Source organism: Bombina bombina, chromosome 3, assembly GCF_027579735.1.
Source record: "Bombina bombina isolate aBomBom1 chromosome 3, aBomBom1.pri, whole genome shotgun sequence".
Classification (NCBI taxonomy): domain Eukaryota; kingdom Metazoa; phylum Chordata; class Amphibia; order Anura; family Bombinatoridae; genus Bombina; species Bombina bombina.
The window spans coordinates 824,314,435-824,328,506 of NC_069501.1; the positions used below are offsets into that span (position 1 = coordinate 824,314,435).

General features: G+C 43.5%; 1 protein-coding gene across 2 annotated transcripts in view; it reads right to left on the reverse strand.

Moving 5' to 3' along the window:
- The window catches only part of ARHGEF7 (Rho guanine nucleotide exchange factor 7), a 657,452-nt gene that overhangs the window by 129,756 nt on the left and 513,624 nt on the right, over positions 1 to 14,072 (reverse strand). For both annotated transcript variants that reach the window (XM_053707777.1, XM_053707776.1), the window contains exon 12: positions 5,394 to 5,540. In XM_053707777.1, the coding sequence (XP_053563752.1) occupies positions 5,394 to 5,540 (147 nt within the window). The remainder of the gene's footprint in view (positions 1 to 5,393; positions 5,541 to 14,072) is intronic.

Genomic DNA, 14,072 nt, shown 5'->3' on the forward strand with positions numbered 1-14,072 from the left:
CAGAAGCCTCGTTCTTGAAGGCCCATGTGGAAGCTACAGCCCTAGTGGAGTGAACTGTGATTCTTTCAGGAGGCTGCCGTCCGGCAGTCTCATAAGCCAATCGGATGATGCTTTTAAGCCAAAAGGAAAGAGAGGTAGAAGTTGCTTTTTGACCTCTCCTTTTACCAGAATAGACGACAAACAGAGAAGAAGTTTGTCTGAACTCTTTTGTAGCTTCTAAGTAGAATTTTAGAGCACGGACTACATCTAAATTGTGTAGCAAACGTTCCTTCTTTGAAACTGTATTCGGACACAAAGAAGGTACAACTATCTCCTGATTAATATTTTTGTTGGAAACAACCTTTGGTAGAAAACCAGGCTTAGTACGCAAAACAACCTTATCTGAATGGAACACCAGATAGGGCGGAGTACACTGCAGAGCAGATAACTCAGAAACTCTTCTAGCAGAATAAATAGCAACCAAAAACAAAACTTTCCAAGATAACAACTTAATATCTATGGAATGTAAAGGTTCAAACGGAATCACTTGAAGAACTGAAAGAACTAGATTTAAACTCCAGGGAGGAGTCAAAGGTCTGTACACAGGCTTGATCCTAACCAAAGCCTGAACAAATGCTTGAACATCTGGCACAGCTGCCAGTCGTTTGTGTAGTAAGACAGATAAAGCAGAAATCTGTCCCTTTAGAGAACTCGCAGATAATCCTTTATCCAAACCTTCTTGTAGAAAGGAAAGAATCTTAGGAATTTTTATCTTATTCCATGGGAATCCCTTGGATTCACACCAGCAGATATATCTTTTCCATATTTTATGGTAAATCTTTCTAGTTACCGGTTTTCTGGCTTGAACCAGAGTATCTATCACAGAATCTGAAAACCCACGCTTTGATAGAATCAAGCGTTCAATCTCCAAGCCGTCAGCTGGAGGGAGACCAGATTTGGATGTTCGAATGGACCCTGAACAAGAAGGTCCTGTCTCAAAGGTAGCTTCCATGGTGGAACCGATGACATATTCACCAGGTCTGCATACCAAGTCCTGCGTGGCCACGCAGGAGCTATCAAGATCACCGAGGCCCTCTCCTGTTTGAACCTGGCTACCAGCCTGGGAATGAGAGGAAACGGTGGAAACACATAAGCTAGGTTGAAGGTCCAAGGCGCTACTAGTGCATCCACTAGAGTCGCCTTGGGATCCCTGGATCTGGACCCGTAACAAGGAACCTTGAAGTTCTGACGAGACGCCATCAGATCCATATCTGGAATGCCCCATCGTTGCGTCAACTGGGCAAGGATCTCCGGGTGGAGTTCCCACTCCCCCGGATGGAATGTCTGACGACTCAAATAATCCGCTTCCCAGTTTTCCACACCTGGAATGTGGATCGCAGATAGGTGGCAGGAGTGATCCTCCGCCCATTGTATTATTTTGGTCACTTCTTTCATCGCCAGGGAACTCCTTGTTCCCCCCTGATGATTGATATACGCAACAGTCGTCATGTTGTCTGATTGGAATCTTATGAATCTGGCCTTTGCTAGCTGAGGCCAAGCCCTGAGAGCATTGAATATCGCTCTTAGTTCCAGAATGTTTATCGGGAGAAGAGACTCTTCCCGAGACCATAGTCCCTGAGCTTTCAGGGATTCCCAGACCGCGCCCCAGCCCACTAGACTGGCGTCGGTCATGACGATGACCCACTCTGGTCTGAGGAAGCTCATTCCCTGGGATAGGTGGTCCAGGGTTAGCCACCAACGGAGTGAGTCTCTGGTCTTCTGATCTACTTGAATCACTGGAGACAAGTCTGTATAGTCCCCATTCCACTGTTTCAACATGCACAGTTGTAATGGTCTTAGATGAATTCGCGCAAAAGGAACTATGTCCATTGCTGCAACCATCAACCCTACTACTTCCATGCACTGAGCTATGGAAGGACGTGGAACAGAATGAAGAACTTGACAAGCGCTTAGAAGTTTTGACTTTCTGACATCTGTCAGAAAAATCCTCATTTCTAAGGAATCTATTATTGTTCCCAAGAAGGGAACTCTTGTCGACGGAGACAGAGAACCTTTTTCTATGTTCACCTTCCATCCGTGAGATCTGAGAAAGGCCAGAACGATGTCTGTATGAGCCTTTGCTTTTGAAAGGGACGACGCTTGTATTAGAATGTCGTCCAAGTATGGTACTACTGCAATGCCCCTCGGTCTTAGAACCGCTAGAAGGGACCCGAGTACCTTTGTGAAAATCCTTGGAGCAGTGGCTAACCCGAATGGGAGGGCCACAAACTGGTAATGTTTGTCCAGAAAGGCGAACCTTAGGAACTGATGATGTTCTTTGTGGATAGGAATATGTAGGTACGCATCCTTTAGATCCACGGTAGTCATAAATTGACCTTCCTGGATAGTAGTAGTAGAATCGTTCGAATGGTTTCCATTTTGAACGATGGCACCATGAGAAATTTGTTTAGGATCTTTAAATCCAGAATTGGTCTGAAGGTTCCCTCTTTTTTGGGAACTACGAACAGATTTGAGAAAAATCCCATTCCTTGTTCCGTCATTGGAACTGGATGTATAACTCCCATCTTTAACAGGTCTTCTACACAATGTAAGAACGCCTGTCTCTTTATTTGGTTTGAGGATAAGTGAGACATGTGGAACCTTCCCCTTGGGGGTAGTTCCTTGAATTCCAGAAGATAACCCTGAGAAACTATTTCTAGCGTCCAGGGATCCTGAACATCTCTTGCCCAAGCCTGAGCAAAGAGAGAGAGTCTGCCCCCCACTAGATCCGGTCCCGGATCGGGGGCTACTCCTTCATGCTGTATTGTTAGCAGCGGCAGGCTTCTTGGCCTTCTTACCCTTGTTCCAGCCTTGCATCGGTTTCCAGGCTGGTTTGGTCTGTGAGGCATTACCCTCTTGCTTAGAGGATGCAGAATTAGAGGCCGGTCCGTTCCTGAAATTACGAAAGGAACGAAAATTAGACTTATTCTTGGCTTTGAAAGGCCTATCTTGTGGGAGGGCGTGGCCCTTTCCCCCAGTGATGTCTGAGATAATCTCTTTCAATTCTGGCCCAAAGAGAGTTTTACCCTTGAAGGGGATATTAAGCAATTTTGTCTTGGATGATACATCCGCTGACCAAGACTTTAGCCAAAGCGCTCTGCGCGCCACAATTGCAAACCCTGAATTTTTCGCCGCTAATCTAGCTAATTGCAAAGCGGCATCTAAAATAAAAGAGTTAGCCAACTTAACTGCGTGAACTCTGTCCATAACCTACTCATATGGAGTCTCTCTACTGAGCAACTTTTCTAGTTCCTCGAACCAGAACCACGCTGCTGTAGTGACAGGAACAATGCACGAAATGGGTTGAAGAAGGTAACCTTGCTGTACAAAAATCTTTTTAAGCAAACCCTCCAATTTTTTATCCATAGGATCTTTGAAAGCACAATTATCCTCGATAGGAATAGTAGTGCGCTTGTTTAGAGTAGAAACTGCCCCCTCGACCTTAGGGACTGTCTGCCATAAGTCCTTTCTGGGGTCGACCATAGGAAATAATTTCTTAAATATAGGAGGGGGAACAAAAGGTATGCCGGGCTTCTCCCACTCCTTATTCACTATGTCCGCCACCCGCTTGGGTATAGGAAAAGCGTCGGGGTGCACCGGAACCTCTAGGAACTTGTCCATCTTGCATAATTTTTCTGGAATGACCAGGTTGTCACAATCATCCAGAGTAGATAACACCTCCTTAAGCAGTGCGCGGAGATGTTCTAATTTAAATTTAAATGTCACAACATCAGGTTCAGCCTGTTGAGAAATTTTTCCTGAATCTGAAATTTCCCCATCTGACAAAACCTCCCTCATGGCCCCTTCAGATTGGTGTGAGGGTATGACAGAACAATTATCATCATCAAGGAGATGATGTAGAACCATGTCTACTCCCTTCATCTGATGAATCATCTTGGGCAACTTCATTATCTGTGACAGTACTGTCCTTACTTTGTTTGGACGCTATGGCACAATTATCACACAATTTTGAAGGGGGAGACACATTGACTTTCATACATATAGAACATAGCTTATCTGAAGGCACAGACATGTTAAACAGGCTTAAACTTGTCAATAAAGCACAAAAACCGTTTTAAAACAAAACCGTTACTGTCTCTTTAAATTTTAAACAGAGCACACTTTATTACTGAATATGTGAAAAAATATGAAGGAATTGTTCAAAATTTACCAGTGTCTTAAAGCATTAAAGGTATTGCACACCAATTTTCAGAGCTTTAACCCTTAAAATAACGAAACCGGAGCCGGTTACAGTTTTAACCCCTCTACAGTCCCAGCTACAGCATTTGCTGCGACTTTACCAAGCCCAGAGGGGAATACGATACCAAATGATGCCTTCTAGGAACTTTTCCGGGTATTTTCAGATCATCACACATGCATCTGCATGTCTTGCTCTCAAAAACAACTGCGCAGTAATGGCGCGAAAATGAGGCTCAGCCTACAACTGGGAAGGCCCTTCCTGACTGGAAAAGGTGTCTAACACAGTGCCTGACGTTAAAAAAACGTTCCCCAAGCTTATAAGTGTGAATTACAAGCATAAACATATATAAAATGCCCAAATAAAGCAATCGATTTTGCCCATAAAAGTGTCTACCAGTTTTATAGCCCATATTAAGCCCTTTATTCTGCTTGAGACTAAGAAAATGGCTTACCGGTCCCCATGAGGGGAAATGACAGCCTTCCAGCATTACACAGTCTTGTTAGAAATATGGCTAGTCATACCTTAAGCAGAAAAGTCTGCTGTTTCCCCCAACTGAAGTTACTTCATCTCAACAGTCCTATGTGGAAACAGCAAGGGATTTTAGTTACTGTCTGCTAAAATCATTTTCCTCTCACAAACAGAATTCTTCATCTTTTTCTGTTTCAGAGTAAATAGTACATACCAGCACTATTTTAAAATAACAAACTCTTGATAGTAGAATAAAAAAAAACTACAACTAAACACCACATACTCTTAACCATCTCCGTGGAGATGTTGCCTGTGCAACGGCAAAGAGAATGACTGGGGTGGGCGGAGCCTAGGAGGGACTATATGGCCAGCTTTGCTGGGACTCTTTGCCATTTCCTGTTGGGGAAGAGATATTCCCACAAGTAAGGATGATGCCGTGGACCGGACACACCAATGTTGGAGAAATCATAATATATTTCTACAGACCATATGACAATTTAATGCTACTACTATGTTGAATGTAATAATTGTGTATTTGGTTTAGATTAAAAGGGGAAACTTTGTCTATTCCTATATGTCCATTCCTAAAACTTGTGCTTATTATTACGTGTTGTTTTTAGTTCCGGTAGAGCTGTAACGCTAGACACAAAGGGGGCGGGGGGGGTTGGGGGGGCTGAGAATTTACCTCATTTCCAGCACTCTGTATCATAACCTGAGACATGTATATAACGGGACCCAAAGTTTTGATATCTTCTCCCTCCCATCCTCGAATGGCCTCTGTTAGAATCTGCAATTCCAGTTCCTTTCTTTTTCTAACTTCTTGACATTGTGCCTGTGGGTACATGAAGAACAGGTAATGGAAATTTAGATTGAGCCCATAATACGTATCAGAATAAATTATATTTATGTACACCTAGTAAGCACCACAAGTAAAAAGAAAGAAATAAAATAATGCAAGAAAAAAAACACTAATTTCCTTCTGTATGAGGAGAGTCCACGGCATCATTCCTTCCTGTTGGGAAATACGGAACCTGGCCACCAGGAGGAGGCAAAGACACCCCAGCCAAAGGCTTAAATACTCCCCCTACTTCCATCATATCCCAGTCATTCTGCCAAGGGAACAGTAAACAGTAGAATAAATATCAGGGTAAAAATGGTGCCAGAAGAGGGAAAAAAAAAATATGTTTGGTCTGCCCATCGGAGTATACGGGCAGGGGCCGAGGACTCTCCTCATACAGAAGGAAATGAAGTTATCAGGTAAACATAATTTATGTTTTCCTTCTTAATATAAGGAGAATCCATGGCATCATTCCTTACTGTTGGGAAAACTATACCCAAGCTCTAGAGGACACTGAATGATAACGGGATGGGTAAAAGAGAGGCGGACCCTAATCTGAGGGCACCACAGCCTGTAAAAGTACATAAGGAGGACCAGATAGCCGCCTTACAAATCTGATCCATAGAGTCCTCCTTCATAAAGGCCCAAGAAGAAGCCACCGCTCTAGTGGAATAACCCGTAATCCTCTGAGGATGTCTAAGTCCCGCTGACTCGTAAGCTAAGCGTATAACACTTCTCAACCAAAAAGATAAGGAAGTCGAAGAAGTCTTTAGACCCTTATGCTTCACAGAGTAGATAACAAACAAGGAAGAAGTTTGTCTAAAATCCTTAGTAGCTTGAAGATAAAACTTCAAAGCTCGAACCACATCCAGATTATGAAGTAAACGTTCCTTCGAAGAAGAAGGATTAGGACATAAGGAAGGAACCACAATCTCCTGACTAGGGACAAAACCCAAGCGGGTACAAATTACAGCCTTATTAGTGTGGAACACCAGATAAGGAGGCTCACATTGCAAGGAAGCTATTTCAGAAACTCTGCGTGCCGACGCAATGGCCAATAGAAAAATAACCTTCCAAGACAACAATTTAATGTCAACCGAATGCATCGGCTCACACAGAGCCAGCTGCAAAAACGTAAGCACAAGATTCAAACTCCAAGGTGGAGTGTAAGATCTGAACACAGGTCTGATCCTAATCAGAGCCTTAATGAAAGATTGCACATCAGGGAGTTCTGCAAGCCTCTTGTGCAGCAAAACAGAAAGGGCCGAAATATGTCCCCTCAGGGAACTGGCAGAAAGGCCCTTCTCCAGACCCTCCTGGAGAAAGGAAAGTATCCTGGCAGTCTTAACCTTATGCCAAGCTAAACCACGCACTTCACATCAGAATAAGTAAGCTCTCCACACCTTATGATAGATGCGACGAGTAACAGGCTTACAAGCCTGAATGAGATTGTCAATAACCCTCTCAGAGAAGGCTCTCTTGGCTAGGACTAAGCGTTCAATCTCCACACAGTCAGCCTCAGAGAATCTAGATTTTGATGAACAAAAGGACCCTGTTCCAGCAGATCCCTGCGACAAGGTAACTTCCACAGAGGAGATGAAGACATCCTCACCAGGTTCGCGAACCACATCCGTCACGGCCACGATGGAGCAATCAGTATTACTGATGCCTGCTTCTGCGAGAAAATGTAAATTAGATTGAACCTATTAGCTCCGCTTGAGGATCCCTGGACCGCGACCCATATCTGGGTAGCTTGGAATTGAGCCGGGACGCCATGAGATCTATCTCCCCCATTTGTTGCAAATCTCTGCAAACGCCTCGAGATGGAGAGACCATTCTCCCGGATGAAAGGATTGTCTGCTGAGAAAATCCGCCTCCCAGTTGTCCACACAGAATCCGCCCACTCCAGAATCCGAGATACTTCCCTCATCGCTAGGTAGCTCCTCGATCCCACCTGATGGTTGATGCAAGCCACCAAGGTTATGTTGTCTGATTGGAATCTGATAAACTGGGACGAACCCAGAAGAGGCCAAGCCTTCAGAGCATTGAAGATTGCTCGAAGTTCCAGAATGTTAATCTGGAGGAGGGATTCCTCTCGAGTCCACCGGCCCTGTGTCTTCCTGGCCCCCCAAACAGCTCCCCATCTTGACTGACTTGGGTCCGTAGTCACAATCTCCCAGGATGGTCTCAAGAAGGATGTCCCTTGGGACAGATGGATCTGGACAGAGCCACCAGGAGAGCAATTCTCTTGACTGGTTGTCCAGAGAAATCTGTTGAGATAGATCAGAATGGTCGCCGTTCCACTGTCTCAGCATGCACAACTGAAGTGGTCTGAGATGGAATCTGGCAAAAGGGAATGATGTCCATGCTGGACACCATGAGACCAATCACCTCGATGCACCGAGCCACAGAGGGCCTTAAGAAGGCCTGGAGGGCAAGACAAGCGGAAATTAGCTTGTACCGTCTCTGATCTGTAAGGAATATCCTCATGGATATGGAGTCTATTATAGTACCCAGGAATTCCACCATGGTACTGGGAATAAGAGAACTATTTTCTAAGTTTATCTTCCATCCATGAGATCGAAGAAGAAACAGAAGAGATTTCGAATGGTCTTCTGCCAGACGACAAGATGGTGCTTGAACCAGAATATCGTCTAAGTATAAAGCTACTACTATACCTCTGGTTCTGGCCACTGCTAGCAGAGCCCCTAGAACCTTCGTAAAAACTCTTGGAGCAGTAGCTAGACCAAACGGAAGTGCAATAAACTGGAAGTGCTGGTCCAGGAACGCAAACCATAGGAACTTGAAGTGTTATGTGTGGATTGAAACGTGAAGGTAAGCATCCTTCAGATCTATAGTGGTCATGAACTGTCCTTCCTGAACTAAGGGAAGGATGGACCTTATCGTCTCCATCTTGAACGAGGGGACAGAAAGGAATTTGTTTAAACACTTTAGGTCCAGAATCGGGCAGAAAGTTCCCTCCTTCTTTGGGACCACAAAAAGGTTTGAATAGTATCACAGACCTCTTTCTGCAAGAGGTACCGGGACAATGACTCCTAGGAAGGAGAGTTTCTTTACACACCCCAGAAAGGCTTCTCTCTGTTCTGGCATTGAAGACAGGTTTGATAGGAGGAATCTGCCCCTGGGTGGATGAGACTTGAAACCTATCTTGTATCCCTGAGCAATGACCTCCAGGACCCATGGGTCTTGCACGTCCCCAAACAAAGCTTCTGAAAAGAGCGACAATCTGCCCCCCTACGTGATCGAGAGCCGGATTGGGGGCTGCCCCTTCATGCCGACTTTGTCTCGGCGGGCTTCTTGCTCTCCTTGGATTGCTCGGGCTTTGTGGAGGGTTGCTGACGTTGGGATTTATCAGAACGAAAGGAACGAAAATTTGGACCTTGTCCCTTAGGCTTATTCTTCTTATCCTGCAGTAAAAAGGTACCTTTGCCTCCAGTAACCGTGGAGATAATAGAGTCCAGGCCTGGTCCAAATAAAATCTTCCCCTTAAAGGGGAGAGAAAGAAGTGTGGAATTAGAAGTCATGTCTGCAGACCAGGACTTCAGCCAGAGGCAAATAATTTGCATATTTGCATCACAAATAAAAGAATTAGCCACCCTTAAGGCCTTAATGCTTTCCTGGATCACGTCGAAGGGACCCTCCACCTCGATCAACTCAGATAAGGAGTCGCACCAGTAGGAAGCCGCTCCAGCAACCGCAGCAACAGCCGCTGCCGGTTAAAACAAATATCCCGTATGTTGAAACATCTTTCTTAACAGAGTTTCTATCTTCTTATCCATGGGCTCTTTAAACGACGAACTATCCTCAAGCGGGATAGTAGTGCGTTTAGCAAGCGTGGAGATAGCGCCATCCACCTTAGGGATGGAACCCCACATCTCTAATTGAGAGTCCGGGACCGGGAACAATTTCTTAAAGGAAGAAGGGGAAAACAAAGAAGCAATCCTTTCCCATTCATTCTTAATAATGTTCTCCATCTTTACAGGAACCGGGAAAGTTTGTGGTACAACCCTGTCCTCGTAGACCTTATCTAACTTAGGAATCAAAGGTTGCTCAGGCAATTTGGGCTCTGGAACCTCTTACGTAGCCAAAACCTCTTTCAACAGAAATCGTAAATGCTCAATCCTAAATCTAAAGTCTGGTTCCTCCGCAGCTGGAGGTTTAGAGGCAGCAGATTCCGACCCAGAAAGAGCGCCCTCTGAAGTGTCAGAGGCGCCTTCATCATTGGATAATCTTGTATCAGATAAATCCAATAAGCTAGTAGATGACCCCTGGGAAGGTTAGCAATATTTGACCTTTCGCTTGTGCTTAGCAGGACGAGGTAAAGCACTAAAGGCCGCAGACACTGTAGTTTGTAACTGCTCAGTAAAGTCTGGCGGTAAAAGGCCCCCTCCAGATGGAGGATTAGGAGTGCTACGGGATGCTACATGTGTATTAGGAGATGACTGTAGGGTGCGCAACTCACGGGACGGAGACTCCTCAGAGGTGGACGACTCAGTGGTATCAAACATATTAACATTCTTTGACACGATTACTTTATCAAGGTATGTGGAACATAGTTGAGTGGGCGGGTATACCGCGGCCTCCTCACATTATAGACAGGTATTAGACTTAGGTAAAGAGGGAGTACCTTCTAACGCATCAGAATCCTCCATAGCTTGCCCTTACAAAGCAGACTATTGATTAATAAGAAAAAACGGCACCTTTATACCCCCAATGGCTGGGGCACTCACCACCTCCTATGACCCAGGCCAAACAGAGAAACCGCTCCTTCTCCGGTAAACCGCACAGTCAGGAAAAAGGAAATAAGTGTGACCACACCCGGTCGCGTGGAGTGCCATGCAGGACCGCCCCTGCTATAATGGCAAAAAAGCGTGCCAAGCCTTTCAGGCTGCACAGCTCCCAAAAACAAAAGTAAAAACCCTGTATGTTCCAACAGCTGTCTGAGCCTCACCTCACACATGTTGCAGCATAATCAAATAAACTTATGTGATTAATCCCCACTGTTCAATAATCCCCCTCCGGAGATATTAACTCTTCTTGCGTTATCATATGTGTATAAAATAAATGAAACAATCTTACCGGAATCTATGCCGTGGAACAGAAACACAGCCTCTCAAGTATGACAGTCTTGTATCATCACTCCTGACATGGACTTCAGTGATGGAAGCAGGCAGTGAAACTCATCAACACGGATTGCTAAGGAGCTGTAAATACGAGTCTGTATGCGTTCGCAGAAAGACTCCTCCTGCACTTCCAGACTCTAACATTCGTCAATGCTCTCACTGAGAGGCTGACACAACTACTTAAAACTCCAGTTCCATTTTGATGGGTTTCCCTTAAAAGGAACTACTCAAACTTCTGACACTTCTCTGCCAACTCCAGTGATGAAAGACAAAGATTGACTGGGATATGAGGGACGTAGGGGGAGTATTTAAGCCTTTGGCTGGGGTGTCTTTGTCTCCTCCTGGTGGCCAGGTTCAGTATTTCCCAACAGTAAGGAGTGATGCCGTGGACTCTCCTCATATTAAGAAGGAAATATTACATTTTGAGACTGCAGCTTTTTTTCTTTACTATCTTTAAAGGGACAGTGTACTGTAAAATTATTTTCCACTTACCATATTTCCATTGACTTGTTATACCAACTGCAGGGTATAAAATGTATGATCATGTTTATGTTTGTATATGAAAAAGCGTTTTTTCTTTCTTTCAAACTGTCACCCATTTAAATATGTTGTTCTTGCAGGGAAATCAGGTATCATTATTTTATCACTTTTTGTACACATGTATGCAATATTTATATTATCTCTGTCTTTTTACCAAAGCCCAAAACTTAAAAGCACCAATGAAAATAAACAATTTATCTCTCCTAAATCCCACTGGGAGTGTCATTACTTATGCTGGTCATGTTTACTATAGCCAGTACTTAAAAGGAACAGTAAATATAGTAGATTTGCATAATTAACAAATGCATGATAAAAAGACAATGCAATAGCACAAACAGAAATGTATATAAACCTAACAAAAGTTCCACATCTTAGCATTCACAAGGCCGTCCCTTTAATGGGACATCAAACTCAAAACTGAAATGCACATTAATGTGTTTCAATTTTGAATAGAGGCATTTTTTTTTACAACACACATGCATTAGCAAAAATATTTCTAGTAACATAAATAACTTTCAATTATAGCTTTTACTGTGCATGGAGCATATTTACATTTATTACAAACACCTGCATTCAATAGCTCATACACACACACAAATACATATAACTAAAAATCACCTAGATATTTACATTATATAAACACAGATTTAACCCCCATCCATGTCATATGAAAGGATGTAGTAAGCTACATAACTACCAGTTTAATATTAACCATATAATAATATATCAAGCACACTGATTCCAAGCCAAAAATGCTGACTGAGAGCAGAAAAATATATTGCTTATAAAATATTTTTTTGAGAATAATGGAGGCATGTGTAATAGTGTCTGTATATCCTTCAAAAACTTTTTTTATAATGGTATTACAATAATAATCCTTGAGGTGTCAGTCATATGCAACTAATCGGGACAGCACATACATTTAAAAAATACACGAAGAGTGTCTCAAAGCATAAAATGTTGGTAATCATTGATCTATAAAGCTCATAAGACATAACAGGCTTCATAATGAGAGGTCTCAAGTTTGTGTTGCTTAATATGTATTAAGAGTGTATGACAGTTTCCTTGCTCCTTCGTTTTTATTTATCTTAGCTTGTTGTGTAGTTAAGTATTCACCATTTTTATTGATCACAAGACATCTAAAGGGTAATTTTGCTCCTGATTTGTAGAAAGATACTTGTGATGAGAACAGGATGTGATGTCACTAGTTTGGGGGCGGGGCTTAGGTCCGGTAGTCTGTGTCGCAGTTAGTTAGGGAAGTCAACCTGACTAGATGTACATTGCTATGTTCTGTAATAAAATAGAGTTGTACCAAAATTGCTGTGTCCTGCATCTCATGACATGGTGTCAGAAGTTCTGGCCTGCGCTTCTGTTCCTGATCGATGACAATGTCAAAGTTTACCCCACCTGAGCCTTTTGACTTCTCTCAGCCTGCAGCTTGGCCCACATGGCATCAGCGGTTTCAGCGCTTCAGGATTACTTCCAAACTGAACAAGGAGAGTGGTGAAGTACAAGTTAATTCTCTTTTATACTCTATGGGGAAAGATGTGGAGCCAGTGTTCAATGCTTTTACTTTCCAAGAAGGGGAAGAATTTAACTTTGATATAGTTATGGATAAATTCAGTGCCCACTTTGTGCCCAAAAGAAATGTGATTCATGAGAGAGCTTGTTTTCACAAACGTGCCCAGCGTGTGGGAGAATCTGTGAAGTCATTTGTGCGCAGCCTGTATGAACTAGCTGAATTCTGTGAGTTTGTTGTTGCTAAAGAAGAGCAAATCAGAGACAGAATAGTTACTGGGATTGCAGATGCTGAAGTCTCACTGAAGCTGCAGTTAGAGCCTGATTTAACATTAGATGGGGCTATTAGGATGGCCCGCCAGAGTGAACTGGTGAAAAAGCAAAGTGCTGATCTGAGGTCTGAGATTATTGTGGATAAAGTGCAACAGTCCAGAAAAACTGCTAGTGAAAGGCACAGTGTGAGCGGTAGATCTAAAATAATGGATAGACCTAGAAGTGGATGGGCGCAGCATGCCCGATGCACACGGTGCTACCGTGCCCATGAGTGTTATATGCCCGGCCAGAGATAAAAGATGCAGAAAATGTAACAGAATGGGCCATTTTTAAGTGGTGTGTAAAACTGAATACATTAAGGAGATGCATGTGGACAGTGACCAAGAGGGTCAGGAAGTGTCTTTTGTGGGGTCTGTTGTGGAACTGTATTGGGAGACAAAGTTGATTTTAAGATTGACACAGGAGCAGATATCACTGTAATGTCTTTTGCTGCATTTATGAAACTGCCTCGACAGCCCCAGCTGGCGAAGGTTACTACAAATGTCCATAGTCCCGGTGGCCGCATTGATTGTGTGGGGAAATTTCTTGCCAGCTGTGAGTAAAAGCAAAGAAAATTCACCATGTGGGTGCATGTGATTCGAGGCCAGTGTGTTACCAATTTATTGAGCAGAAAACATAATTTATGCTTACCTGATAAATTCCTTTCTTCTGTAGTGTGATCAGTCCACGGGTCATCATTACTTCTGGGATATTACTCCTCCCCAACAGGAAGTGCAAGAGGATTCACCCAGCAGAGCTGCATATAGCTCCTCCCCTCTACGTCACTCCCAGTCATTCGACCAAGGACCAACAAGAAAGGAAAAGCCAAGGGTGAAGTGGTGACTGGAGTATAAATTAAAAAATATTTACCTGCCTTAAAAACAGGGCGGGCCGTGGACTGATCACACTACAGAAGAAAGGAATTTATCAGGTAAGCATAAATTATGTTTTCTTCTGTTAAGTGTGATCAGTCCACGGGTCATCATTACTTCTGGGATACTAATACCAAAGC